Genomic DNA, 27,869 nt, shown 5'->3' with positions numbered 1-27,869 from the left:
AATTTTTTTTAAAAAAAGAAACTAGACAAAGGAGAGCAAATTAAACCCAAGCAGAAGGAGAAAATAATAAAGATCAGAAACAGATAAAATTGAAAACAGATGCCTGTTTGAATAGCTATCACCAAGAAAATTAGAGATAAGAAATGCTGGCAAAGATGTGGAGAAAAGAGAACCCTGTGCACTGTTGGTGGCAATGTAAATTTGGTGCAGCCACTGTGGAAAACATTATGGAGGTTTCTCAAAAATTTGAAAATTGAACTACCATGTGATTTAGCAATTCTACTTCTGCAAATATATCTGAAGGAAAAGAAAACCCCCTGTTGAGATATCTGTACTCCCACATTTATTGCAGCATTATTTACATAACCAACACATGGAAACAACCTAAGTGTCCAAAGATAGATGAATGGATAAAGAAGTTGTAGTGTGTGTATATATATATATATATATATGCAATGGAATTTAGCCATAAAACGAAGGAAATCTTACCATTTGTGACAATACAGATGGACCTTGAGGGCATTATGCTAAGTGAACTAAGTCAGGGAAAGAGAAATACTATATGATCTTACTTATAAGTAGACTCGAACAAACAAACAAAAAACCAACAACCAAAAAAAACCCCAAACCAAAACAAAACTCACAGAAAAAGGTCAGATTTGTGGTTACCAGAGGCAGGGGAAGGAGAGGAGGAAGGTGATCAAAAGGCACAACTTTCCAGTTATAAGTAAGTCCTGAGGATGTAATGTACAACATGATGATTATAGTTAACACCGCTGGATGGTATATTTGAAAGTTAAGAGAGTAAATCCTAAGAGTTCTCATACAAGGAAAAAAAAAACATTTTATTTTTTTCTTTTTGTATCTATATGAGGTGATGGCTGTTAATGAAACTTATTGTGGTCATCATTAGACAATAGATGTAGGCCAAGTCATTATGCTGTATACCTTAAACTTACACAGTGCTGGGGTGCCTGGGTGGTTCAGTCATTAAGCGTCTGCCTTCAGCTCAAGTCATGATCCCAGGGTCCTGGGATCAAGCCCCACATCGGGCTCCCTGCTCGGCGGGAAGCCTGCTTCTCCCTCTCCGACTCCCCCTGCTTGTGTTCCCTCTTTCGCTGTGTCTCTCTCTGTCAAATAAATAAATAAAATCTTAAAAAAAAAAAAAAAACAACCTTACTCAGTGCTGTATGTCAATTATATCTCCGTAAAACTGAAGGAAAGAGATATCTGCACTCCCATGTTTGTTGCAGCATTATTCACAACATTCAAGTATGGAAACAACCTAAGTGTTTGTTGATGGGTGAACGGATAAAGATGTGATATAAATACAGATATAGATATTATTTAGCCACAAAAAAGAAAGAAATCTTGTCATTTGCAACAACATGGTTGAACCTGTAGGACATTATGCTAAGTGAAGTAAGCCAGAACAGAAAGACAAATACTGTATGAGGGGAAGTTTGAAAAGTTGAACTCATAGAACCAGAGAACTGGGTTGCCATGGCATGGGGGGTGGGGAAAATAGGGAGAAGTTGGTCCAAAGGCCCAATCTTACAGTTATAATAAATAAGTTCTGGGGACCTAGTGTAAAGAATGGTGACTGTAGGAGCGCCTGGGTAGCTCAGTCAGTTAAGCATCTGCCTTCAGCTCAGGTTGTGATCCCGGGGTCCTGGGATAGAGTCCTGCATTGGGCTCCCTGCTCAGTGGGGAGTCTGCTTCTCCCTCTCCCTCCCCCCAGGTTGTGCTCTCTCTCTCACTCCCTCTCTCAAATAAATGAAATCTTAAAAAAAAAAAAAAGAATGGTGACTGTAGTTAATAATACTATATTACAGGGGCGCCTGGGTGGCTCAGTCTGTTAAACATCTGACTTGGGCTCTGGTTGTGATCTGGGGGTTCTGGGATCAAGCCCCGCAACCAGCCCCATGACTGACACTGCGCTCAGCAGGGAGTCTGCTTCTCCCTCTCCCTCTGCCCCTCCCCCACTCATGCTCTCTCTCTCTCTCTCTCTCTCTCTCTCTCTCTGTCTCTCTCTCTCTCTAATAAATCAAATCTTTAAAAAATACTATATTATATACTTGAAATTTGCTAAGAGAATAGCTCTTAAGTGTTCTCACTGCGTGTATGTGCGCACTTACACACACACACACACAGACACACACAAACCTAACTATGTGAGATAACGGATGTGTTAACTTGATTATGATAATTATTTCATAATCTATATGTATGTTAAATCATCCCATTGTACACCTTTAAAAAAATCATGTTGTACAATTTACATATATAAAATTTTTTAAAAAAGATTTTATTTATTTATCCATTTGAGAGAGAGAGCATGAGTGGAGGAAGGAGCAGAGAGACAGGGACAAACAGACTCTACACTGAGCATGAAGCCCAATGCGAGGCCTGATTCCATGACCCTGAGATCACAACCCCAGCCGAAATCAAGAGTCAGATGCTCAACCAACTGAGCCACCCAGACACCCCCATATAAACAATTTTTGTCAATCATACCTCAGTAAGTCTGGAAAAAAATTGAAAACTCCTGATCTTTGAAAGATATTGTTAAGAAAATGAAAAGGTAAGCCACAGACTGGGAGAAAATATTTGTAAAATCCCTATTTTGATAAAAGACTTGCATATAGAGTATTTAAAAAAAATTTTAAAACCAGGGGTGCCTGGGCAGCTTAGTGGGTTGAGCCCTGGACTCTTGGTTTTAGCTCAGGTCATGATGTCAGGGTCATAAGATCAAGCCCCAAGTGGGGATGCTGACCACGGAGTCCACCCGAGCTTCTCTCTCCTCCCTCTGCCCCGCCCCCCTGTGTGCACACACACACTGTCTCTCAAATAAATAAAGCTTAAAAAAAAAAAAAAACAGGGGCGCCTGGGTGGCTCAGTCGTTAAGCATCTGCCTTCGGCTCAGGCCATGATCCCAGGGTCCTGGGATCGAGCCCCATATCGGGCTCCCTGCTCAGCAGGAAGCCTGCTTCTCCCTCTCCCACTCCCCCTGCTTGTGTTCCCTCTCTCACTGTGTCTCTCTCTGTCAAATAAATAAATAAAATCTTAAAAAAAACCCACAAAAACCTCTCACAACCAATTAAAAGATAAGAAAGAACCAAATAAAAAATGAGCAAATATTTAACAGACATTCTACCAAAGAAGATATACAGATGGAAAATAAGTACATGAAAAGATCTTTAACATTATTGGTTATTGGGAAAAGGCAAATTAAGACCACAGTGAAATACCACTACCTAACTACTGGAATGGCTAAAATAGAAACTGACAATACCACGTGGTAACAAGGTTGTGGAGCATCCAGAACTCATACAGTCCTGGGAGAATTAAAATGGCACAGCTGCTTTGGAAAACAATTTGATAGCTTATTAGAAAGTTAAATAGACAAAGAATCTGACATAGAATCCAGAAATCCCATTGCTAGCTATTTGCTCAAGAGAACAAAAAACTATGTTCACACAAAACATGTACACAATTGTTTATGGCAGCTTTACTCACTATCACACACATAAAAAAAAAACTGGAAATAACTCAAATGTCCAACTGGTTAATAGGTAAACAAATTATGGTACATCTACATCATGGAATGATACATGTCAGTAAGAAGACAGATTTACTGATACATCAGTGTGAATGAATGCCAAGCACATAATGCTGAGTAAAAGAAGCCAGACTCAAAATATTATCTACTGTATGATTCCATTTAATATTCTGGAAAGGGTAAAACCATCGGGGCAGCAAACACATTAGCAATTGCCAGGATCTAAGGTGGGGAGAGAGGTTGACAACAACAGATGCTGGGAATTTTTTTTAGGGAATGGAAATATTCTGTATTTTGATTGACAAATGCATAATTGTATGCATATGTCAAAACTCAGAAATTGTGCACTACAGAGGGTGAATTACCTGACTTAAAAAAATATTTAAAGACCACAGAAATTGTTTTCATTTTCTTTTTGGGAGATTGTCCTGAAGTGATTACACAAATGCCATTTGACTTGCTATTTAGAAATGTCATTTTCGGGGCACCTGGGTGGCTCAATCGCTTAAGCATCCAACTCTTGATTTCAGCTCAGATCATGATTTCAGGGTCATGGGAGTGAGCCCCGTGTCTGGCTCCTAGCTGGGTGTGCAGTCTGCTTGGGATTCTCTCCCTCTCCGTCTCCTTCCCCCTCTGTCCCTACCCCTTCTGCCCTTCCCCTCTTCCCGCCCCCCACAATGCTCTCTCTCTCAAATAAATAAATACATCTTTTTAAAAAAGGAGATGTCGTTTTCTTCTTTTAGGTTATCTCAACATTTTAAACATCATTACCTCATTAAAAACTTCACGACTACTGAATACTTTTTTTAGTAATATTTTTTTTATTAAAGTACATATTGCTTCTGCTAAGAACCTCTTCCCTGCCTTCTCCCTGTGAGCCATGTTACAGACCCCCAATTTGCAGCCAGATTCTGAATCAGTACACCTGGGATGGCCCAGGAACTTGCACTGTAACTAGCACCACCAGGGAATTTTGATGCTCATGGGCTGAGGACAGCTAATAAACACTAGGAGGCAGTAGAATATTGTGTGAAGAATGTGGGTTCTAAAATCAGACCGCCTACTTAATCCTGCCTCAACCACCCACTGGCTGTGCAATGGAAACTTTATGTGCCTTGGATTCTTCCTGTTCGGAAAAAAAACAAAAAGGTAGTAACAATAGTATCAACCTCATTAGACTGTAATGAGGATTAAAAGAGATGCCACATGTAAGACACTTAGCAGGACATCTGGCATCTAGTGTCCTCTGTCGTTGTTTCTAGTGATCTGTTCATGAAGAGCAAGGCTGTGGCCCAGATCTAGAATTTCATGTGGTAGAAATACACCCATTTTCATTTCTAGAGTACTTTTCCTCCCAAATGCCTCCCAGAGAACTGGGCAAGCCTCACACTATGGGGGAGGGTGATGGATATGGGGACTAAGAAATGCAAGGATTTTGACTTCAGGTCATAAGCAGCTGATAATTTGTCAAGCATACAACTATCAAAAGAATAGATATCTCCGCTTATAAACTTTGTCACAGGTATGTACTTTTTGCAGTAAATTATTTCCTATTTTGTGGAGCGCTAGGGAACTCTGAATTGGTTAGATTTATTGTTAGTGTAGGAAAACAGTTAAACCATTTCTCTTTTGTACTATGTAAGTACAGGTATGTTTGTATTAGCATTTGGGGAAAAATCCACAGAATTCCTAATTCACAAAAGAAAGTAAGCAGGTGAAGGAACAGATCCTGTAACTGGAAGTCTTTAATCCAGATGTACATGTACAGGTGGTCTTTATTAATTACCATTTTTACAGACAAAATAATTAAGGTGATATGATTTTCCAAGGTCACATGGGAAATGTCAGGGGCGTAACAAGAATCTGAGTTTCCTGCCTCCTGGTATGAAGGCTCACCCTGTTTTTGATGATAAAAATGAGAGCTGGATAGGGCGCCTGGGTGGCTCAGTTGGTTAAGCGACTGCCTTCGGCCCAGGTCATGATCCTGGAGTCCCGGGATCGAGTCCCGCATCGGGCCCCCTGCTCAGCGAGGAGCCTGCTTCTCCCTCTGACCCTCCCCCCTCTCATGTACTCTCTCTCATTCTCGCTCTCTCAAATAAATAAATAAAATCTTTAAAAAAAAAAAAAATGAGAGCTGGATAAACTGACATGGGGTTTAGGGACTAGGAGTGTGTGGTGGGGCAAAAAAAAGACCCTGAAAGAGAACCACAGGCATGTCTGAACAATCTGGGAACATTCGCATTCCTACTCATTGCACTTTTCAGACAAACGAGGTCTGATATTTGTTGGGTGAAGGAAGGCTGGCTGGCCATCTTCAGTCCCCATTAGGAGAATGATGTGGGTAAATCACCACTGCCTAATGTTTTGCTGGTATTGAAACTTGATATGTGGGTACACTGAGAATGGAATCATTACCCACAGGCACATTAACAGAACTCTCAGCCCAGTGCAAAAAATAAAAAATAAAAACACCCAAACCTATTTACTAATTTACACTGAGAAATTTATCAGTGAGACTGATCCTTGCGTTCCCCATCAGCACATCCCCACCATGTGGTGAGCTTGTAATGAGGGACGTGGCCATTTAGAATTATGTTAATGGATGATGTCATGGAACCTGGATAAAATGGATGCACCCATCTCCATCCACACAGAGAGACATCTCCAAGTGGCTCCTGGGCTGATGATGGAGATCCATGACCAAATCAGCCTGCCTTTCCATTTTCTTTCTTTCTTTTTTTTTTTTTTAAGATTTTATTTATTTATTTGACAGAGAGAGACACAGCGAGAGAGGAAACACAAGCAGGGGGAGTGGGAGAGGGAGAAGCAGGCTTCCCGTGGAGCCAGGAGCCCGATGTGGGGCTCGATCCCAGGACCCCGGGATCATGACCTGAGCCGAAGGCAGCCGCTTAACCAACTGAGCCACCCAGGTGCCCCTGCCTTTCCATTTTCTCAGGCTGACACTCCTCCCCACTCCACCCACAATGAGCTGTTTTTTCTGTAGATATGTTATGACCTTCCTTCAGTCAATCTGCAGTCAAGTTTTGCCTTGGGGACCTGCCTCTCTAAAAGGTGACTTTGCATCTCTTTGCTCTAATCCATTATACATATGCTTTTACAAAGTGTGATTTTTTTTAGACAGCGATTTTATTTCCCTATTTCTAGAATTTTTTTCAGGGCATTTTTTTTTTCCAGGGCAATTTTAACAGGGCAGTTCTAATGATCAACTGCATGTACTGCCTATCATGTCAAAAAGACCTGACTTAGGGGTGCCTGGGTGGCTCAGTGGGTTAAGCATCTGCCTCCGGTTCAGGTCATGATCCTGGGGTCCTGGGATTGAGCCCTGCATCGGACTCCCTGCTCAGCAGGGAGTCTGCTTCCCCTCTGCCTGCAGCTCCCCCTGCTTGTGTTCTCTCTCTCTCACTATCTCTCTCTGTCAAATAAATAAATAAAATCTTAAAAAAACACCTGACTTAATTTTTTTTCTTAAAACATCTTTAAACATATATGTCAAAAATGTAATGTATTCCTGACGCTTGAGTCCAGATATAAATTCTAAATGGGGTAAAAGAGCTAACAAATATTAAATGTTCTCAGATATGATATGTTCTACCATGTATCAAGATGAAAATACACCCATGTCTAGAACAATGGAGAAATTCCAGTCCATGCATCAAAGAGGGTATTGGAGAATCTAAAAATTAATCCACTGTACTATCAAATAACTACAGGGATAACTTAGATTTTTTTCCTTGAAGACTTATTCCAGGGCACCTGGGTGGCTCAGTCAGTTAAGCATCTGCCTTCCGCTCAGGTCATGATCCTAGGGTCCTGGGATCGAGCCCCACATTGGGCTCCCTGCTCAGCGGGGAGTCTGGTTCTCCCTCTACCCCTCCCCCCTGCTCATGATTTCTCTCTCTTTCTCATGCTCTCTCTCTCTCTCAAATAAATAAATAAAATCTTAAAAAAAATACTTATTCCATTGGATAATCATAATGAGCCTTGTAGATGTGGTAAAAATTATCTGTAAATAGGTCTCTTTATGAAAATTTAAAAAGTGCATGTAACTAACCTAAGGGAATTTGTTTAAACTTATAAGATGTTTAAAAAGCAGCAAATCTGGCTCCAATGTCATTTATAGTTTTGGTTATAAGATGGACTTTTCCTGGAGGTAGAGCAACGTGTTCTATATTCACAGATAACAAACTATACTTTCATGAGGTCCCTGGGCAAAGCTGGCTTCTCGCGCTCTTACCTCCCAGAGCTGGTGTGGGAGGCTGGAGGAAGAAGGTGGAATGGGAGTGCTGTTGGTGGAAGGAAAAGCTGCCAGCTTCTAATGCCTACCCCTGTTGTATCTAAAACTTTTCTCGAAAGACTTGAGCATACAAAGCTATTGAACTTGAAATAAATTTTCTATTGTAGAATAGCCTAATAGCTGTTTCTGGGATTGACTGTTGATTTTAGGAAACTGTAAGGAACAAAGGATGCTTGGTAAGAGGAAATCATGAACCAGAGGAAAACAGCTGTAGGGGTCTCACCACGCTGAGGTTTTGGTTATTTAATAGCCAAATGCCTTTCCTCTGGGTTTAATGGTTTGTGCATATAATACGTTAAAGGACAATCCTAGGCTGAGTTGTAAAGCAAACTGACATTAGTTGTGGCTATTAAAAAAAAAAAAAATCAATCACTGTTTTCACCAGAGAAGGGAGATAGTTCTGTCTGATTTTCAGGTTGCTTGATTGCTCAAGTATCCTCTTTCATAAACATATTCTTCCTCAATCGTCAGACCAGTACGTGGTTGTGCAAAAATAGAATGGTCATCTTCTTTCCATGCCAGCAGAGATGTGGTTCTGTGCTATGTTATACAAACTCTTTAAGATCCCTTATGTTTACATATGTACATATATATTTTGTCTACTATGAAATATTTAGATTTTAAGTTTTAAAGCTTTCTCATTGTACCGTGCAATTTTTTTCATGAATTTCATATAAACCATAAGTTTGAATGTTTTATAGTTACAAAACAAAAAGGCTTTATAGTTTCAAAATAAGCATATGAAAACACAGTGGCATGAAGTGACATGGCTCATGGGGTGGAGAGGAAGCGGCCATTCACAAGACCAAACCCACATACATGCAGGAGACAGCAATTAAGAGGCCAAGGATAGGGATGTTTTGAAAATATACTTAAAACAAGATCAAAGAAGATCTTTGGACCTTTGAAAATTCCCCAGAAAGTGAGTGAAAAACAATAGCCTTCTCTCTTTTTTCAGAGCTCTGACTCAGACCTCCTACTAGAAGGACATTGCAAAGTTGGAATATGTTATTTTAAAATACTACATATATTCCTTTAAGTGAGTTAAACTATTATGTGCAATTTTTTTTTTAAAGATTTTATTTATTTATTTGAGAGAGAGAGAATGAGAGAGAGAGAGCACATGAGAGGGGGGAGGGTCAGAGGGAGAAGCAGACCCCCTGCTGAGCAAGGAGCCCGATATGGGACTCGATCCCGGGACTCCAGGATCATAACCTGAGCCAAAGGCAGTCGCTTAACCAACTGAGCCACCCAGGCGCCCTATGTGCAATTTTTTTTGAAGGATCCTAAAAGCAGTCATGTATGTGTACAACATAATTACATAGGTGGCCCACTGTGAGTCTTCACATCCTAGGAGGCTCCAAGGGCACCCCTATTTCTTTTCTCACAATCACTGGGTACACCTATAATCCAGAGGAACTTGGGCAACTCAGAAGCTCTCAAACTTAGCAAGGAGATGTCAAAACAAGGGTTGCAATGCCACACTTCCTCTGGGCAGCTCTCCCTGAACACTCCACTCCCCATACCCTAGTCAAGTCAGATTCTTCTGTTGTAAATTCTAACAATATCCAATTCTTTTCTAGCACTCAGCAGTTTGTAATTATATATTCATTTTCTGATTCCTTGGACAGGTCTGCCTCCGTACTAGACAGACAGCAAGCTGTATAAGGCACTGTTTATTTTTTGTTCTACTTAGTCCAGTGCCTGGTGTATGGCATGTATTTAATAAATATTTATTGACTATATGAAAGTGGTATTTGTCTTTCTGATGTTATTCCTGACATAAACTGAGACAGGCATGAGATTACCATGGTGTGTGACGGGAGGCAGGGAAAGGAAGCAATGGGGCTCAGAAGTTTCTAAGCAGGTGAAATGCCATGGTTGGCATGGAGTTCTATGTATCAGAGAGAGAAAGGCTTTCCTACTAAGAAGATAGGCATCCTTGACAAGTAGATGACTTCCATTTGCTGCCTGGTTCTGTGATTTTAGGTTTGAATGTTTTCTAGTTTTGTGTTTTATCTTCCCCCCCTTCTCATCCTTCCTCCCTTAGTTTGAAGGCTCAGGAAGAAACCTGAGAATAGACACATTATGAAGAGGAGCTCTTATCAAGGGCTCTAAGGGAATGTTTTATGGCGAGTAGCTTTGCAGAGACCACAGTCATGTTAGGACTGAACATTCTTATTATGATAATGTTGGTTGAGACTTTCAGATCATCTGATTCTCACAGAGGTATTGTGATATAGGCAGCTCAGAATCATGGCCCTTAGTTTATAAATGAGGAAAGGGGGTGGGGATCAGAAGAGGTTGAATTATCCAACTTACAGTGAAAACAAGAGCAAATTAACATTTTTTTGGAGAGTTTACTATGTGTTGAGGCAGTACATTAAGCCCTTTATATTTAGAAAATATACTGGGGCGCCTGGGTGGCTCAGTCGTTAAGTGTCTGCCTTCGGCTCAGGTCATGATCCCAGGGTCCTGGGATCGAGCCCCGCATCGGGCTCCCTGCTCCGCGGGAAGCCTGCTTCTCCCTCTCCCACTCCCGCTGCTTGTGTTCCCTCTCCCGCTGTATCTCTCTCTCTGTCAAATAAATAAAATCTAAAAAAAAAAAAAAAAAGGTTTAGAAAATATACTTTAATCATTACCACATCCCCATGAGATAGGTAACCATTACTATTATTCCCATTTTACAGATGAGGAGACTGAGACCTAGAGAGATCAAATTATTTGCCTCAAATTGCATTATCAAGAAGCACAGAGCCAGGCTTCAAACTCAGGTAGTCTGTGTCACACCACCACGCTAATGAGTAGCATTGGGAGATCTCCAAGAGTACACTGTGTTATTTGAACTTGCTTCTATAGGTCTGACTCCTGGTTTAATTGCTACTTTATGTTGCCAATTTGTTTTTTTAATCTGTTTGCAGTTTCACCTGAGTTTAGAATGTATCACTCAGAAACCACAGTGATCATTACCTATAACTAAAATTAGGTCAACCAGGTTCAGATACAAATCCCCTATATTTACTAATTAAAATAACTGCTGAATACATTTACTAATTTTATTTTTTAGAGGTGCTCATTGCTTAATTACTACAGGGCACATCTACTGAATATACTGGGGAATACTTGTACTATTCTCTGACACTCTACAAAACATTAAGGGGTATTTAAAAAAAAAGTCCATGAAAACACGTGATTTAGTTCTTTTTAGACTATTATCTCTTCAAGGAGATGACAGTGACCTACAGTAACCAGCACATTTTGTGCCCTCCACAGATCCAAGTCCCTCTTTCTATGGGTTCCCTTTACATTGTATTTTGTCACTGAAAAGAGAACATGAAAATGTTGTAATCTGTAGCTGATAAGAACAATTGCAACAAAAGGTACCCTTGCTTAGAGTTCTAGAGAGGGAAGTGATCCAGTCAAGATTTGGGGCTTGTGCACAGAGCTGTGACCCAAATTAGACATCTGAACTGCTGGTCAGGAGGGCAGTGAGCAGAGTTCAGTACAGGGGTGTCATTTATGTATCTTTGGAATATCACTGACTGCATTTGAAAGTCATGTTAGAAAGGATATTGGCTGGTTTGGGGCTTCTCGTGTTATCTGTGTCTCTTCCCCTCTCCATTATGGATAACTGAGGTTTTAAATTGAGGTTTTAATAAACAGCAGTGACATTCTAGTAGATGAAGGAAGGGGGCAGTCCCCGAGGGCAATCTGAACTTCTGCTTAGTATATTTACTCTTGCTGTTTTCCTTCCTCCTCATTTGTAATTCAGGAGGCTCTCTGAGAAGAGAGAGACAGCGAGGCTTGAGGCTTCTTAGATGGATCGAAGGATCACGAGCTGGGATACCAAGTTCTATGAAAAGGTCTGCTATTGAATTTGCTCTACCTTTAGGCAAATCATTTGATTGTGCTGTGCTTTGGTGTCTTCCTGTGCTTGCTAAGTGTAAATAACATGTATTTGACTATTTTGTGATTATTATAGAGTCTTTTAAATGTGTGGGTGATTTATTTTTCCAGGCCAGCTGCTCAGGTATAAAATGAAAATCTGCTCCTTTGAGATGCTAGGCTCCATGGCCGTCAACTGACCTCCAAATCCTTGAGTGCAGCAGCTGTCTAGTTGCTTCTTGTTCATCTGACACAGTTTGCAGTCTCTGAGCTGTGGCTCCTCAGGTTTACTCTATAGTTGGGGGGCGTACCTTTTTGTCTCCTTTGTTTTCAGGAATGAAATATGTCACTTTACATACTCTTGCAGCTTTCACCCTCCTCCCCACCCCCTCTAAAAATATGAAGGCTTTCTTTTGGCACAGAGCTGCTTTATCTGACACTGATTTCAAGAGAGAGCGGGAGAGGTGACCTGGTAAACAAACTGAATTCTTTGGACTGGCTAATATACTTCCCTTTTGATGACGTGGGCCAGGACCACTAGAGGTTTGAACTAGATTTAGGAAGGTTCCGGCTCTTTGCAGTTTTGGCAGGAAGCAGTCAGGGAGTATACTGAAAAGAGAGAACACAAAGTATCCTCCCCCTTTCCCGCCCCGTGTTTTTGTTAGTTATATAGCCTACCTCACATTAGGCAACAAGACGTCCCCGTTAACCAAAAAGTGCGGAGCTGAGATTCTTAGAAGCTACTAAAAATGTTTGTGGGTAAAGGACGATTTTGTTCCTCATCAGTGGATCACCATACCACTGTTTCACAAATGACAATCTCTGAAGAGCAATATTGGAGTAAACGGAAAGGCTTGTTTCTTTGGAACTATAATAAAATGTATTTACATTATTTCTAGTGCAGTGAAATTAAAAGCAGTTTCTAAACAAACCTGGAAAGGTGTTGAAGCTAGAGAACCTGTGAAGTATGTTACTCCTTAGTTGTAGCTTGGTTGTAGCAGCAGGAAGAACTTCAGACACGGGAACACAGGGTAACCCTTCAGTTCTGAAACGTTGCTAAGTCTCCTCGTGCTAGAAATGATCAAAGAAACATTCGGCTAAATGACTGCTTCCAGAGCTGAGTTTAAGAGTGTTGGGTCCAACTTCCGCCTGTTAGTTCAAGGAAACTAGCAGCAAGGGACTCTGATTTGTGTGTGTGTGTGGGGGGGGGCTGGTCTTCATTTTTGGGCAGGGTCGTCAGTACATCAAAATATTACTTGCAGGTGTCCCAGCTGCAGTAGCTTCCAACAAAGGCAGAGCTTTCGCTGATGCCTCTTAGAAACATGTAGCCAGCAACTTGCCAGGCTCGGGGGACAGGACTGGGAGGAGGGGAGGGGTTGGTGATATCCTTCCCCCCCCCCCAGATTCCTCCGGAGCAGGGTGGAGGCCCTAGGGGTGGGGGTCTGGCTCGTCGGCTCTAAATGTAAATAGGAAACCACGCAGCCGAGCCAGTGACAGTTAAGAACTGGCAGCGTCCGTCCCAGGCAAGGTGTTGGTCTGACAGTACGGACGTACGAACGGCAGGAGACTCCCCTCTCCTCACCCCCGGGTCGATCTGCACAACCAGGTGGAAGTCCTGCCGGGGCAGTGGGAGGATGAGGCGCCCAGAGGCAACGACTAAAGCGAGGAAGGACCAGAAGACCTAAGGGCACCACTTTGGAGGGACCGGACGGTTTCAGGAACTACCTTCTGAAGTATCGCCCCTACCCTAAGAAAATTAAAATCATCTCCGCCATTACATGGAGCCCCAGCCCAGACGGAAGGCGGGGACGCGCGCCGGCCGAATGCGCGCTCCCTTTGTCCCGCCTCCCGGCCCGAGGCTCAATGAGCCGGGGAGCGCGCCCCGGTCTCTCCTACGTGCTCCGGGTGGAAACTGGCGCCGGCGGCGGCGGCGTTCCGCGGGCGGAAAGGAAGGGGGAGGCGGGAAGGCTGCGCGCCGCCCGCTCCTCCCCACCCCCCGCCTCGGCCCTGAAGGGGCTGGATGGGCAAGTTGGGCGCGATGGCTCGAGCCCGGGCGGCGGCGGCGGCGGCCGGAGGCGGCGGCGCCTCCTCCTCCTCGCCCCGGCGCCGGCGGTGATCCGAACGAGCGGCCGCGGCCCCCGATGAGACTGTTCGTGGGCTGGCTGTGCCTGAGCCTGGCGTCCGTGTGGCTGGCGCGGAGGATGTGGACGCTGCGGAGCCCGCTCACCCGCTCCCTGTACGTGAACATGACGAGCGGCCCCGGCGGGCCGGCGGCGGCCGCGGGCGGCAGGAAGGAGAACCACCAGGTACCCGGCCGGCAGGGATCGGGCCCGGGCAGTGCTGGGGCGGGGGCGTGGCGGCCCGGCCTTCCCGCGCTCGGCCCGGCTATTGTGCGGGGCGCCGCGGCGAGAGAGGGCCACCCGGGCCGTCGCCCCCGCCGCCTTGGCCCTTCAGAAAGTTTTCCCGACGTCTTCCCGGCCGGGCGCTGCGGCCGCCACCCCCGGGCGCTGGGCCCGGGGCCCCGCGGCGCCTTTTGTTCCCGGGCGCGGGCGGAGAACGGCCTCCCCGTTCCTCCCGGGGCTCCAGGGTGGGCCCCGGAGCCCCGCATTGTTCCCGGCTCCCGGGCGGTGATCGCAGGCGCCCGGCCGCAGGGCGCAAGAACTTTGGGGCGGGCGCGTGGCCGCGGGCATCCATCTGGCCCCGGGGCCTGCAGTGTAAACGACCAGACCGAGCCCATTACCCTGGACTGCCTTCGTAACCCCCGGGAATCAAAGCGAAAAGCCGGTCCCTCTTTTTGTCTGGTCGAATCTCTGAGCATACAAAGGGCCATAAAGAAATTTAACCCTGCATCGTGAGCCGTTTAACTCTCCGGGCTCATTCGGGTGACATTTTCCCTCGGCAGTTAAAAAAAAAAAATGTGTTTGACAGGTCCTCACACTCCCATCCTCCTGCACCTTCCCCCTCCGACCTAAGAGAGATCTTTAAACTTCGGTGTTGGTTATCTGACAGGAAAGATGTGGTTAGAAAAGAAGATGATGCAAGCTTTTCCTGGAAGGGTTTTTTAAAAACAGAATTAGGCAGGAGTGAATTCCTTTCAGAGTTGCGGATCGTGAACCGTGCGAGGTGACTGGTTAGGTCTTTTCATTAGCTGAGTTTTGTGCCACTTAACAGAAGTATGTGCTGGTCAACTGCAGAATTAAGAGTGATATTTCATTTTTGACCGTAATGTAGTTTGTGGTTAACCTTGGATTCATTGAAAGGAGGCTTTCGAACTCTGCCGGAGTGTTGGCTTGTAATTGCTAGCATTTATAGTGCATTTTGCCTTTCCAGAGAGCAGTAAGCGATTATTCCCCATTTTGTGTCTCATCGTTTTCATAGATTTCTCATTTTCCTATGTTAGGTTTCTTATTATGCCAGGCGTTCAGAGAGTTTACACTGGGGTGGATTCCGTGTATTCTAATGAAAGTAAAGAATTATCTAAGGACATAAAGCAATTCATTAAGAAAAGTAGTGTTTAGTTTTTATCTAGTAATTACTGATCGTGGCCCCTTTTCTATTTTTAAAGGAAATCATAAATTTCTATGAAATTTTTTGTGATCCCACAGCTATTGTAATTTGTTAGGTAATCATGCCTATGATATTGTTAGGAGTATACTTCAAGTCAGTAGGTGATCTTCAGTTGTAAAACCACATTCTTTTCAACGGGTTAATTACTTAACACTAATCATTCTCAGAGAAAACCCTAAAGCACTGCAGTGATAATATACAGTTACCAGAATGTCACATAGCCATATGGAATATGGATGGTGGTGTAAAACAATGAATTAGAAACGTCATTTTCAATAATTGGTAGAAATAAGGTTCTGGGTAGGATAAAAAGGAGGCAGGATTACGGTTGAGTCTCTTAGCTGTAGGTGTTTATGACTCCTGATTATGTCTACTATAACACACTTGATACGTTTTCACTGCTTATGGAAGAATTGGTTATATTTTAAAAATTGAAAAGCTGTTTAAGTAGTTTGGTTTTTCTGGAATCTAGGTAGACTATAGCTGTAGACAATGCCTCACAATATCCCCTAACAGGAGGTACTTTCTAATTTGTACCTTTTTAAAACTGAATCAGTTAGATTCTGAGGAAAACTGATACTGGTTTCAGATACCTCCTTTACTTTGTTACACTTCTGAGATACTCAGGTGTGTGTGTACACAGGTGTGTTTTAACCAGTTGGACTAACAGTTTGGCAGCTACGTTCTCCAAGGTGAAGACTAATCTGGTACTTTCTGAATATGTAGCGGGGGGGATTGGACCTTTTCCTTAGAGTGATCAATCCAGAGGTTATTTTGAGGTGATGCGTTGACGTTATGAAAATATTGCCCATGAATAAAGATTAAAATGAACAAAAGAAATGTGTGTGTAGAAACCACAGTGAGATAAAGTGAAAGAGGGGACTCTCCCCTCTGCAGAATGCCTGTGTTGATGATTTATATTCCAGGATCCTAGGTTTGCCTTACAAACTTTCTGACTTGTGAAGTAACTTGACTCTAACATTCTTTCCCACTTCAAATTTATAGTTTCATGCAAGGTTTTCTGGTGTTCATTTGGGTGTGTGGGTTCCATAGCCAGCCACATCTGGTTCTTTTGGATTTGCATGAAAGTGGGGTTATGGATTTAATTGAACCGTACTTAGCACAAGTTTTCTTTATGGTTATTTTATTAAGAAATTATGGTGGAGGATTCTCTGGTTAAAAGAGAGGTCTTGGGAAATGTTTATCATTAAAAATTAGTTACTATCGCCTGGAGATGAGATGCAAGGCTCCTTTGAGCTAAAGTCGCTCTAAAATAGTAGGAGCAGCACCATTTTAATAACTTGGTTGGGTGTGCTAGCTTCAAAACTGGGATTATTTTTCACTTTGGGAAAGGGAGGAGCAAGGAAGGGCTTTTCTTAGAGCCAGGATATGGCTTGCAGGCCAAATTGGGCTCACTGACCTTTGATACAGCCTATGAAGGCAGATTAGTTTTACATTTTTAAACGGTCGCAAAAAATATATAATATTTTGTAATATGTGAAAATTTCTTATATGAAATTCAGATTCCAGTGTCTACAAATAAAGTTTTGTTGGCATAGGGCCACCACATTCGTTTACTTGTCTACAAGTGCTTCTGCGCTGCAGCGGCTGACTAGCGTGGTTGGTACTTTATGACCTACAAGTGGCCCCTTCTAGAAAATGAGTTTTCCCCAAAGAAACTTTCCAGCTTCCTTCATCAGCAGCACATTTCTTAATCACAGGTTGCACAGTGGATAGTTTGACTCATTGGGAAGAAATAGAGCCAGGCAGTGAGAAACTAGATATGTCACTTTTCAGTATTGGCAGGCTTGGAACTTAAAAAGAAGATAGCAACAACAAAAACTTTGGATCTAGTGTTTTTGATGCATTGTACCTACTACTTAGTTAATGCAGCTATTACGGAGCTACTGAAACTTGAAAGGACTCTAAGGCCCCACTCTAGGTTCTTGATAATAACAGTCATTCAATAGTTTCTGAGTCGATGGAGCAAAAAAAGAATTGTTATGGGACTCTGTGGAACCAGGCCAAGACAGTTTCTTCAGGTGATGTACTGTAAGGATTTTTAAGAGCACAGGTAACATTGGTTATCTGGAATTAGTAAGGTGTAACTTAAAATTGCAAGTTTGTGTATATCTGCCTTATTTTTTCACCTTTTTATGTAAGTTCAGAACTGTGTTATGTTACAAGCAGTGATAAGATTTAAGATAATTGAAACGATTGTTTTTTTTCCAAATTAAAAAAATACTTGGACATCACAGCCATAGGTCAAAGGTTGCGCTGTGGACAGGTCCGGCCTCCTGTCCCCTCACTCATTTAGTCGTGGAGGCTGACCAAAGTCAGGCATGAGTTAACAATGCTCAGGAGCAGTCGCCAGCTAGCCAGATGGACACTGGTGGATTTGTGTCCTCTTCTGAACTGCCTTCCAGAACCTGGAGGCCTTTGTAGCTGAATACCAAAGAGGTTTTGTAAAGAGTTTCTTTCCTTATAATCTGTGTTGAAACCCTGTATAAGTGTTTGCCTCAATTTCACGGAACACTAGGATCTCTCTCTTCTGCTGGATATACCAGAGGCCTTTATGTTCCCCTTTGAAGGTGCTTGAGGGCACCCTGGTAATTGCCAGTAAAAAACAGTTGTTTAGACCTTCTGAAGCTTTGGTAAAATCTTAGGATTATAAAATTCTAGCAGTGAGTGACTATTTGAAATGAAAATTGCCAATAATTTATTTATTAAATCAAACCTGAAACAACTTAATCTAATCCATATGAATTGTTTCCCTACAAGGATGTGAGGGTGCCCTGTCATTCACATCTCACATAAAGAGGTTGAAAATCTCACATAAAGAGGTTGTTGGTTTAGGTTTGTGTCTTTTGTGGAAAAACAATGAATGGTTTGAAGATTTACTCTTACGCTGTGCTTAGCTGCAAGAAAGTGTCAATGATTGAATGTCTGGACTGATAGGACTCATTGCAGAACTTAGAATGTGATTTTTGAATCCTTAGCTGTCAGGTCAGTGTCGTCAGGCCTGGCCTGACCACCCCCGGTAGTAGAAAAGATTCTGTGTTCATGGATCCCATCAGTGGAGCCTTTCCAATTGTTTTTAGTGGTATAAATGCCTCAGGTCTTTGGTTACTCATTCCTTTTGAGAATGGCTGGGTGCCCAGACCTACAGTGTGGCTTTTAGGCATTCCCTTGAACTTCAGTTCTCTGACTGACTTTTGTGGGCCTTGGACAGGAAGGGGAAGGAAATCAAGTTATTGTGCTTCTGTTGTGTGCCAGACGCTTTAATGTATCATCCTCTCTCATCTTCATAACAACTCCCAGAGGTAGGTGCTACACCCCCTTTTTTGATAGAAGATTGAGCCTAAGAGAGATAAAACTTGCTCGGGAGACAGTTGGTAGGTGGCAGATTTGGGTTTTGACCCCAGCTCTGTCTGGTTTCAAGGCCCAAGCTTTCCCCACCTTTTCATGATGTCTGTCCTAGGAAACTTTGTGTTGTCAGAGGGTCTGTGAAAGTAGGCTGCCTCCTTAATAGGTAACTGCCTCCACTGTAGTGGACCTCTGTGTAGACACTGAAGCTATGTAACTATACAAAAATACCAGTTGGAGTTTTGCAGCTTGTGAGTTAGACAGGGATGGGACAACTGTTCCACGTTTTGGCCTTCATCCAGTTTGTGCATGCTTTGGTCAAGCTTAATGTTGGAAAAAAAAAAATCTTACCTATGGTGTCTTTTTTTCTGACACCAACTAATTCTCTGGCACTGGCTCGGTGTCCTACAATTCATTTCTGTTCTGACACAACCCAGAATTAACATCCGTCCAGAAGTTTAAGGGCTCCATCCTAGAAGACTGCCATCCCTTCAGATGCCAGCTGCAAGTTGTGGGTGCACAGACTACCTACCCATGCTTCTGCCCAATTTGGTTACAAATTCTGGGGTTCTCACAACCCTCCATCAGGTTAGATAATTTGCTAGAATGACCCAGAACTTAGGAAAATACTTTACACGTTTACTGGTTTATTATAAATTATAGGCTGCAATTCAGGAAGGGCCCAATGGATGAGATGCATAGGGCAAAGTGTGGGGGCGGGTGGACGGTGGCACAGAGCTTCTGTGTCCTCTCCAGGTGAGCCACCCTCCCAGCACATCAGTGTGTTCAGCAACCTGGAAGCTCCCAGAACCCTGTTGTTCAGGGGTTTTATGAAGGTTTCATTACCTAGGCATGACTGATTAAATCATTGGCGTTGGTGATTGAACTCAATCTCTAGCTCCTTTCCCTTCCCTACAGATTGGTGGTGGGGCTGAAAGTTCCAGTAGTACCCCCCCCCATCATACTAGCATGCAAAATATTCTCTTATCACTCAGGAGATTCCCCAAGGGTTTTAGGAGCTCTGCCTGGATCTAGGGGTTAAAGACCAAATATTTATTTTTTAATTATACCATATTACCTAAAATCAGGATGTTGGCTTTTTAAAATAATTTTCTAATTCCAGTTCTACTACTGTGCTCAAGTCCTTTGTATTTTGGAAGAAAAGACTATTATATAACACATTTGACTATTGAGGAACTCAAAAAGAAATTCAGAAAAACTTCTAATTGTATCCCTTGGTCTGATAAGCAAATATAATCTTATAGGAAAATTGGATTTATGCTTTGAAGGAATGATTCATCCACCAAGGTTATATAAAGCTTAGGAGATGTTCAGGGGCTTAATCTGTAAGACCTGACCTAATACCTTATTATTTTGATTAGTGAATACTGTCACATACACGTTAAGAACTCATGTCTACCTGATTTGGCTGTTTATGTGTCTAATTTTTAGTATCTTTACAGTCTTGCTGCAAGTAGGGATAACATTGCTATTTACTGTGATTTTTAGAAGATGTCTTGGTTGGTTATCACATTCTACTTTGTACTTGGCATCAGCAGATGACTGCATGGCATAACTTGGTTTGATTAGAATTCGTTATTTAGAAGATTCCCTTACTTATTTGGATTGAAGAAAATTCAAGTAAGCTTTAAAGGAGGATGCTAAGATGACATTTTTCCAGACACCGGTCTCCAGCTGAGGAGGCCAGCCTACTGTAAGTAGGATGGGAACACAGTCCTTCCAGTGTGAACATTTAACAAGCATGATGCTTTGTTCTTGCCTGCGCACCTTGGTCTCTGTCGTCTTTGAGGAGCACACATTCAAAGAACTCACCTGCTTGAAAGTGCATGGGAGCCTACAGACAGGCCACCAGTGCTGTGAGCTTGTTACAGCTTTTCATTTAAGCTGGATTGTCTGGAGAGAGGAACTCCAGGGGACCGCCAAATGGTTGCACGGGCTCCTGCATTGATTTTCTCTCTATCAGCATCTAATCTTAGAGCAAGGGACTGCTTATTTAAGGCCTGAAGGTCCTGGCCAAGATCATAATCCCATTATGATTCTTTTGGTTCCCTTGGTTTCTGATTTTTTTCTCCTCTGGAGTGTAAGTTCCTGGAGGCCAATGCATCTTTATTTTCCCTGGATCACTGTTAAGCTGTGATAATTAGGAAACACTAATGAAATTTTCTGGGTTGGCCCATGTAGTCATTCTCAAGCAGTAGTGATTTTGCCTCCCAGGGGATGGACGTTTGGCAGTGTCTGGGACGTTTTGGGTTGTCATGACTAGTGGGGAGTGCTCCTGGCATCTGATGGGTAGAGGCTAGGAATGCTGCTAAATATCCTTTCATGCGTCGGACAGATCCTAACAAAGGATTATCTGGCCCCAAATGTCAGTAATGCTGAGGCTGAGAAACCCTGTAATTTAGTTGCTATCTAGATCAGATTATCTTTTCTCTAAACACACCCAGTCCAGTTTAGTTGGACAGAATGGTCCTGCTTTCTTTTCTTTAAATGAATCTCAGACACACTGGGTAGACTAAAGAGAAGCTTCTTTGAAGGAAGCTTTTATAAAACAACACGCACCTAGAATAGGAACCCAAATCAGCTGGAAGTGCTTAGAAACCCCAGGCTTCCCGTTTATCCAGAAGCTGTGAGGTGGTAAATGAAATAAATGTGAAGCACTTGGCCAGGTGCCTGGCACAAGGTAGGTGTTCAGTCAGTGTTGTCCTTTGTTGCTTGCTTGTGATGATACAATTTTGTGGTGAGTGGGTAGGTTTAACCACTGTTTGCAGAAGTGGGTTTAAGCAAGGCCTTTCAGGGGCACCTGGCTGGCTCAGTCAATGGAGCATATGACTCTTGATCTTGGGATCATGAGTTCAAGCCCCACACTGGGTGTAGAGATTACTTAAATAAATAAAGTAAAATAATAAAATAACTTAAGAAAAGCAAGACCTTTCAAAAACCTTGGAGTTTTAGAAACTGACAGAAACCCAGTGACAGCTATCTCCATGGCTGTCCTTATATCCCCTCTAGGATTTTGCTAGAACCTCCAAATTCTATCTGGGAGGCTGCCTGTGATTTTTTTTTTTTTTTTTAAGATTATTTGTTTAGAGAGAGAGAGCGCGTGTGAGCAGGGAGAGGGGTGGAGGGAGAGGGAGAGAGAGAAGCGGACTCCCTGCTGAGCAGGGAGCCCAACCAGCGCTCCATCTCAGGACCCTGAGATCATGACCTGAGCCAAAATCAAGAGTCAGACACTTAACCCACTGAGCCACCCGGGCGCCCTTAGGCTGCCTGTGATTTTAACAATGATTGATTTGACGAACATTTATTGTTCATTGTATCTGTGCCAGGCACTGAAGTCAGTCATTGTCCCTACCTTTATGAAACTTTGTCTCCCTGGGAGGATAGACACTGAACATACAATTATGTACAGTTATTCAATTCAGTGGTCATAAATGTTGCTGAGGAGGTATATGGTATATAGGAGAGGGTATTCGAAAGGGGGAGGGGGGGACCCTGCCTAGTCTGCAAGTTCAAGGCAAACATACTTGAAGAAATATTTAGGCTTAGGTCGAATTAACCAGATGAAGAGAAAGTGGGTTGCGGTGATGGGGGAAATGCAGGGGACAAAGCAAGCACCATGTGAGACAGCCATGAGAAAGGAGCCTTCCAGAAAAAGAGAGGGTACAGTGTTGTGACACAGCAAACGACCAGGGGTTATGGGTGGCAGGCAGTGTTAGGAGGTAAGGCTGTGGACACAAAATGGACAAACTGCGTAGGGCCTGGGAAGCCATATTGAGCATTTTGGGTATTAGCTTTAGACTTATGTGAAGCAGGGTTGTGATGTGATCAGATTTGCATTTAAAAATTTGCATTTTTAAAGAGGTTTGCCAGGTCACTTAAATTTTCAAACGACTTTTAATTTCTGGAAGATAGAAATGCCAGAGGTATGTGTATGTAAAAAAAAAACACCTTTATTGAGATATAATTCACATACCATAAGATTCATCCTTTTAAAATGCACAGGTCAGTGGTGGTTAGTGTTTTCACAGGGTTGTGCAGCCATCACCACTCTAATTTCAGAACATTTTCATCACTCCGGAGAGAAACCCCGTATCCATTAGTAGACACTCTCTCTTGCCAACTACAATCTACTTCCTGTCTCTGGATCTACCTGTTGGACACTTTATGAAAGTGAAATCATATCATTTGTGGCCGTTTGTGACTGGCTTCTTTCCCTTAGCATAATGTTTTCAGAGTTCATCCATGTTGTCACATGAATCAGTACTTCACTGCTTTTGGTGGTTGAATAATCCCTATTCTGTTGTATGGATCAGTCATATCTTGTTTATCCATCAGTTGATGGGTATTTGGGTTGTTTCCACTTTTTGGTGATTACGAATAATGCTGCTGTTGGAGTTGACTTTTGTATCCTGCAGGTGGTCAGGAGGAACATGGATTTCAACCTTTATCTTTAAGAAGGAGGGCTTTCCTCCTTTTATTCTGTAGCACATTCTGTTCAGTAAGCAGTTTCTTTTCTTTTTTTTTAAGATTTTATTTATTTGAGAGAGAAAGAGAGAGAGAGAGCAGGAGCAGGGAGGAGAAGCAGGCTCCCCACTGAGCAGGGAGCCCGACATGGGGCTCCATCCCCGGACCCTGGCATCATGACCTGAGCCGTTGGCAGATGCTTAACTGACTGAGCCACCCAGGCGCCCCAGCAGTTTCTTTTCTGAAACCTTGTTTGGCTATAAAGGTTCAACCACATGTGTTAATGTCAACAAATTGAGAGAAATGCTGTTAAGAACTTGAGTTTTCCTCTTGGCACTTGAAAGCAATATTTGCAGTTAATGATGCCAAGTCTTGCTTAGTTCTGGAAGTCAGAGTCCATTGTTGTTCCAGTTGTCCATTTACAAGTGGATGCCAAGGGAATTCTTTGCTCCTCTGTTTCACTTGAATGGCTTCTTGTCCACGTTAATAGAATGTACCTGATTGCCTACTACCAAGGTGATGGCTTTCATCTTGATTAGTGATTTCAGAGAATAAAAAATAAATAAAAGTCAGAGTGGCCTCAGTATTACAGAGTTCAGAATGTGCACCAGAAGGTCATGAGTATAATAAAAAATGGTTTATGACCTGCACTGGGGCATAACTTCAGGCACAATGAATATTAAGAGTTAGTTAATGATTAAGCAAGAACATTTTCAGACCAAGGAAAAAAGTGTAGGCAGTAAATAAAAGAAGCTTCAGAGCTTATCATATAGAGTAGAAAAAAGGAAAATTGTTTTCAAGTCCAAGGAGTTTTGGTAAGTGTTTAAATGGTGAATTAACAAAAATCAGTCAACAGTTGGGAGATTTGGTATCTAGTTTGGATATAGGGTTTGTAAAAAAGATGAGTTAATCTTTGTGATTTTAATGTGCCTGTTTGCTTCTTTGTATTAGTTTCTACCTGGTTCCTTTCAATGTTAGTGTCAGGAATGTTACCCAGGATTTCATTTAACATTTAGCAAGCTTCGGCTGACTGTAAAATTGGTCCACCAGTTGTGTAAGGGGTTACATACAGGACACCTGCTGATAAGTGGTCATATTTGTGATGGGGAAGCAAGTTACTTTTGGCCAATAGACTGTTTATTGGGAAAAATTGTTTCTTAGCAGATAATGGATTAATAATAACTGGTCAACCCTACAGTTTCATCATTGTAATTAATGGCCTACTCTTATTTATCAGGCCATGTTAGAGGAATCTCATTGCTGTTATTATAGGATTCTTCTGTGTGTCTGGTACTATATTGAGGATTTGGCTGCATTATCTTGTTTAATCCTGTCAATACCCTACTAGGATAGATAGATACCAGTGACATCTCTAGTCTACGATGAATGAGCGAGGCTCAGAGATTAAGTGACTTGTCTGAGCTTACACAGGAATGGCAGAGCCGGGACTTGACTGTGGAGCTGACTCTAAAGCTGGCCTATTCTACAGTCTACCTCCCCCCTTCCCTGGTATGTTAACTCTAAATGAAAATGGAAAACATTTATTGTGGAGGATTACATTTCATCCACGGTTGAGGTTCTTGAGTTTTGTTCTCAAAAGTGCGTTCTGGTTAGAGCCTGTTCCTAAATACCTGGTTCTCCAGCATGTTATCACTTTGTCTTCTCATTGTTGCAGTGTGACCTTAAGTAACTTCTTAATCTTTCTCAAGCACATATTGCCCCTGTCTGTGAGAATGTCATATGACCTCGCTATTTCTAAAGGCCTCTATATAGCCTACAAGAAGAAAGGCAGATTAATCTGGTCACCGGAATGTTAACTTCTGCTGCTTACTCTGCCATTGATTTGTTTGGTGGTTTTGAATTAAATCACTGCATTATGTGACTGTTTCCTTATCTAAAAACAAAGTTAATAATGCTAGTTTTTGCCCTCTGATGTTGATTTTCAGTGAAGGAGAAGCCAACAGAGCTTTCCTAGATCTCAGGGTACTGGGGGTAGAGAGACTGAAATACTGGGCCAGGGCTCAGAACACCTGGACTGTGGCCTGGCTCTGCCACCTACTAACCTACGAAAGCTGCATGACTCAGAAACCTCGTCAACCTTCCCACACTCCCCCCCACGGCCCCATATGAGAATGAAGTGAGAAATTATGTATGTAGAAGTATTTTATGCTTTATAGGTCATCTAAGTATAAGAGATGATGATTATCCTCAAAGTGCCAAGTGCCATGAGATTATAATACTTGGAAATACTAGATTTGATTTAGTCCTCTGGCTTTTGTTTTTGGACTTCTTAGATGACACTTTAGTTGTGTGTTTTCACTTTTTCTTCTTCTTTTTTAGTGGTATGTGTGCAACAGAGAGAAATTATGCGAATCACTCCAGGCTGTCTTTGTTCAGAGCTACCTTGACCAAGGAACGCAGATCTTCTTAAATAACAGCATTGAGAAATCGGGCTGGCTATTTATCCAATTATATCACTCTTTCGTGTCATCCGTTTTTAGCCTGTTTATGTCTAGAACATCTATCAATGGGTAAGTGACTCTTACGTATTTTTTCCTTATCCTTAGATTTATAAAGAGAAAATGAAAGAGAAAAGTTATTTTGTTGAAGGTGTTGACTACCTCAGCTACAACACTTCTACTAGTCAGAATCTTTGGCAGTGGGTCCAGTATCTTCAGCCTTCTGCAGTTATGCTTTTTAAATTCACCACAACTTGATAAAGAACCCCGTTAGTCTGTTTTTCTACGGTGGGAGTTCTCCTTGGAGCAGTGTTTCTCAGCTTTGATGTGTACAAGAACCAACCTGGAGATCTGGTTAAAATAGAGATTGTGAGTCAGTAGGTCTGGGGCCTGAGATTCTGCATTTTTAACAAACTCCCAAGTGATGCCCATAATGCTGCTAGTTCCCTATGGTAGAGAGTAGCAGGAACTAAATCCTTAACATAAGCTGAAGAGTAAAATCTTTGCCTTAAGCACACTTCCTAGGAGCAGGTTTTTTGGGGGGATTTAATTAATCAACGCAGCAACATGTGATGGCTTATTTCAAGTGAAGGGTCCAAAATCTGTTCTTACATAAGGTCTAGGCTCACGAGAATCTTCTAAGCTTACTGTGGAAGTACCTATCTCCAGAGTGGTTCTTGCATATAAATCCATGAAAGAAACTTCAGGAATATTTTTTATCTTGCCTTGGCCAAATTTTCAAACATCCCCAAGGCCTGAGAATCTAGAATGCCAAGGAGAAAATCAGTAGGGCTCAGAGTTAAAAAGCCTTGTTGGACTGCTTAAAGCCACTGCTTAAAGCCACTTTTTTTTCCCCTTGAGGTTTGGAGCCAGCTTCTCCCGAATGTCTGGATCCCCAGTCTATCATCTGGTCATTAAATATGTTTTTAGGCACCACCAGCCATTTCTCAAGATTTCTTCCTTGATTTTCTTCATTGTTTATATGAAGTTGCCTTGTTTGCTTTAGCAAACAGTTGTTGTTTTTGTATCGGTAGTTGAGTTGATACAACTTGGTCTGACATTTTGTTTCCAAAATTGGCTGCTCTGAGGGTCTGTTCTGTACTATATTATTTTTCTTTGGAAAGCGGACAAGTCACTGTAGCAGTAATTCTTATCCTTTATGGGGTCCTTTACCTCTTTAAAAATGAAAAAAGGTAGGAGTCCTCTCTTCAAGTAGTGTTTACATTCAACATTTCACATAGAATTTTGGGAGATTTCAAACTCTGAACCACCTCTCCCCTTCACTCCTACCCCTACCCCCAGCTTCCACCCCATTGGATCCTGGTTCAAATTCCCTGATTTGGAATTTCACAGTTTGGTCAAAGACAGGCAATACATTTAATCAATCCCTTTGGGTTCCCTTATCTATGGCTCTCACCTCCCACTCTTCCAAAACATGTCTTGTCCTGGGTCCTATCTCACCTGAAAGCTTAATTTTGAGCCTGTTGGTACTTTCCATCCATGATAGATTATTACCATGAATGCCTGTCTCTTTCTGAAATAATTACAGGCATACCTCATTTTATTGCACTTCTCTTAATTGCACTTCACAGATACTGCATTTTTTTTAATTTAATTGGAACCTTGGGATAACCATGCATCACACAAGTCTATCAGTGCCATTTTTCCAGTAGCATTTGCTCATTCTGCATTTGTGTGTCATATTTTGGTGATTCTCACAATATTCAAACTTTTTCATTACTACATTATGATAATCTCTGATCAGTGATTAAGGCTTGGTGAAAACTTAGCTGATGGCTAGCATTTTTTTTTTTTTTAGCAATAAAGTATTTTTTAACTAAGGTATGTACATTTTTTTTTTTTTTAGACATAATGCAGTTGCACACTTTATAGACCACGGTATCATGTAAATGTGACTTTTATATGCACTGGGAAACCAAACAATTTGACTCGCTTTATTGTGATATTTGCTTTATTGAAGTGGTCTGGAAGTGGACTTGCAATATCTCTGAGATATCCTGTACTGTATGGTACTTTCTTGAATTAAGAAGATACTTATCAGTCTTTCTTTATATCATCAAGGGGAAGGCCAAGTCAGGAGAGACTTGATAGCTGTTTTCAGAGTTTATATTATAAGGAAAATATTGATAAGGAAGCACACCTCCTCTATAGATTCTATATCTAGAGAGAATTTAGATTGTGGCCAGAGAACCTAGGATGGTTACTAAAC

General features: G+C 42.2%; 1 protein-coding gene and 1 long non-coding RNA gene across 5 annotated transcripts in view; one reads left to right on the top strand and one right to left on the bottom strand.

The window, feature by feature from the left end:
- Nucleotides 1-13,605, bottom strand: part of LOC115940086 (uncharacterized) — a 19,209-nt gene extending 5,604 nt beyond the window's left edge. Inside the window, exons 1-2 of one of the 2 annotated variants that reach the window (XR_004074883.2) lie at nt 13,488-13,605; nt 12,695-12,833 (exon numbers count right to left, since the gene is read on the bottom strand). This is a non-coding gene — a long non-coding RNA (uncharacterized LOC115940086). Of the gene's footprint in view, nt 1-12,694 lie in introns of both variants that reach the window. The other variant, XR_014145311.1, reaches the window with a different exon arrangement.
- Nucleotides 13,606-13,714: 109 nt separating this feature from the next.
- The window catches only part of METTL9 (methyltransferase 9, His-X-His N1(pi)-histidine), a 51,032-nt gene continuing 36,877 nt past the window's right edge, over nt 13,715-27,869 (top strand). For 2 of the 3 annotated variants that reach the window (XM_031025336.2, XM_006730803.2), the window contains exons 1-2: nt 13,715-14,068; nt 25,521-25,711. In XM_031025336.2, coding sequence (XP_030881196.1) covers nt 13,904-14,068; nt 25,521-25,711 — 356 coding nt within the window. In that variant the 5' untranslated portion in view covers nt 13,715-13,903. The remainder of the gene's footprint in view (nt 14,069-25,520; nt 25,712-27,869) is intronic. The other variant, XM_006730802.2, reaches the window with a different exon arrangement.

This window comes from Leptonychotes weddellii, chromosome 5, assembly GCF_054177405.1.
Source record: "Leptonychotes weddellii isolate Sample4059 chromosome 5, ASM5417740v2, whole genome shotgun sequence".
Lineage (NCBI taxonomy): Eukaryota > Metazoa > Chordata > Mammalia > Carnivora > Phocidae > Leptonychotes > Leptonychotes weddellii.
This window is presented reverse-complemented; position numbering and strand designations above follow the sequence as displayed.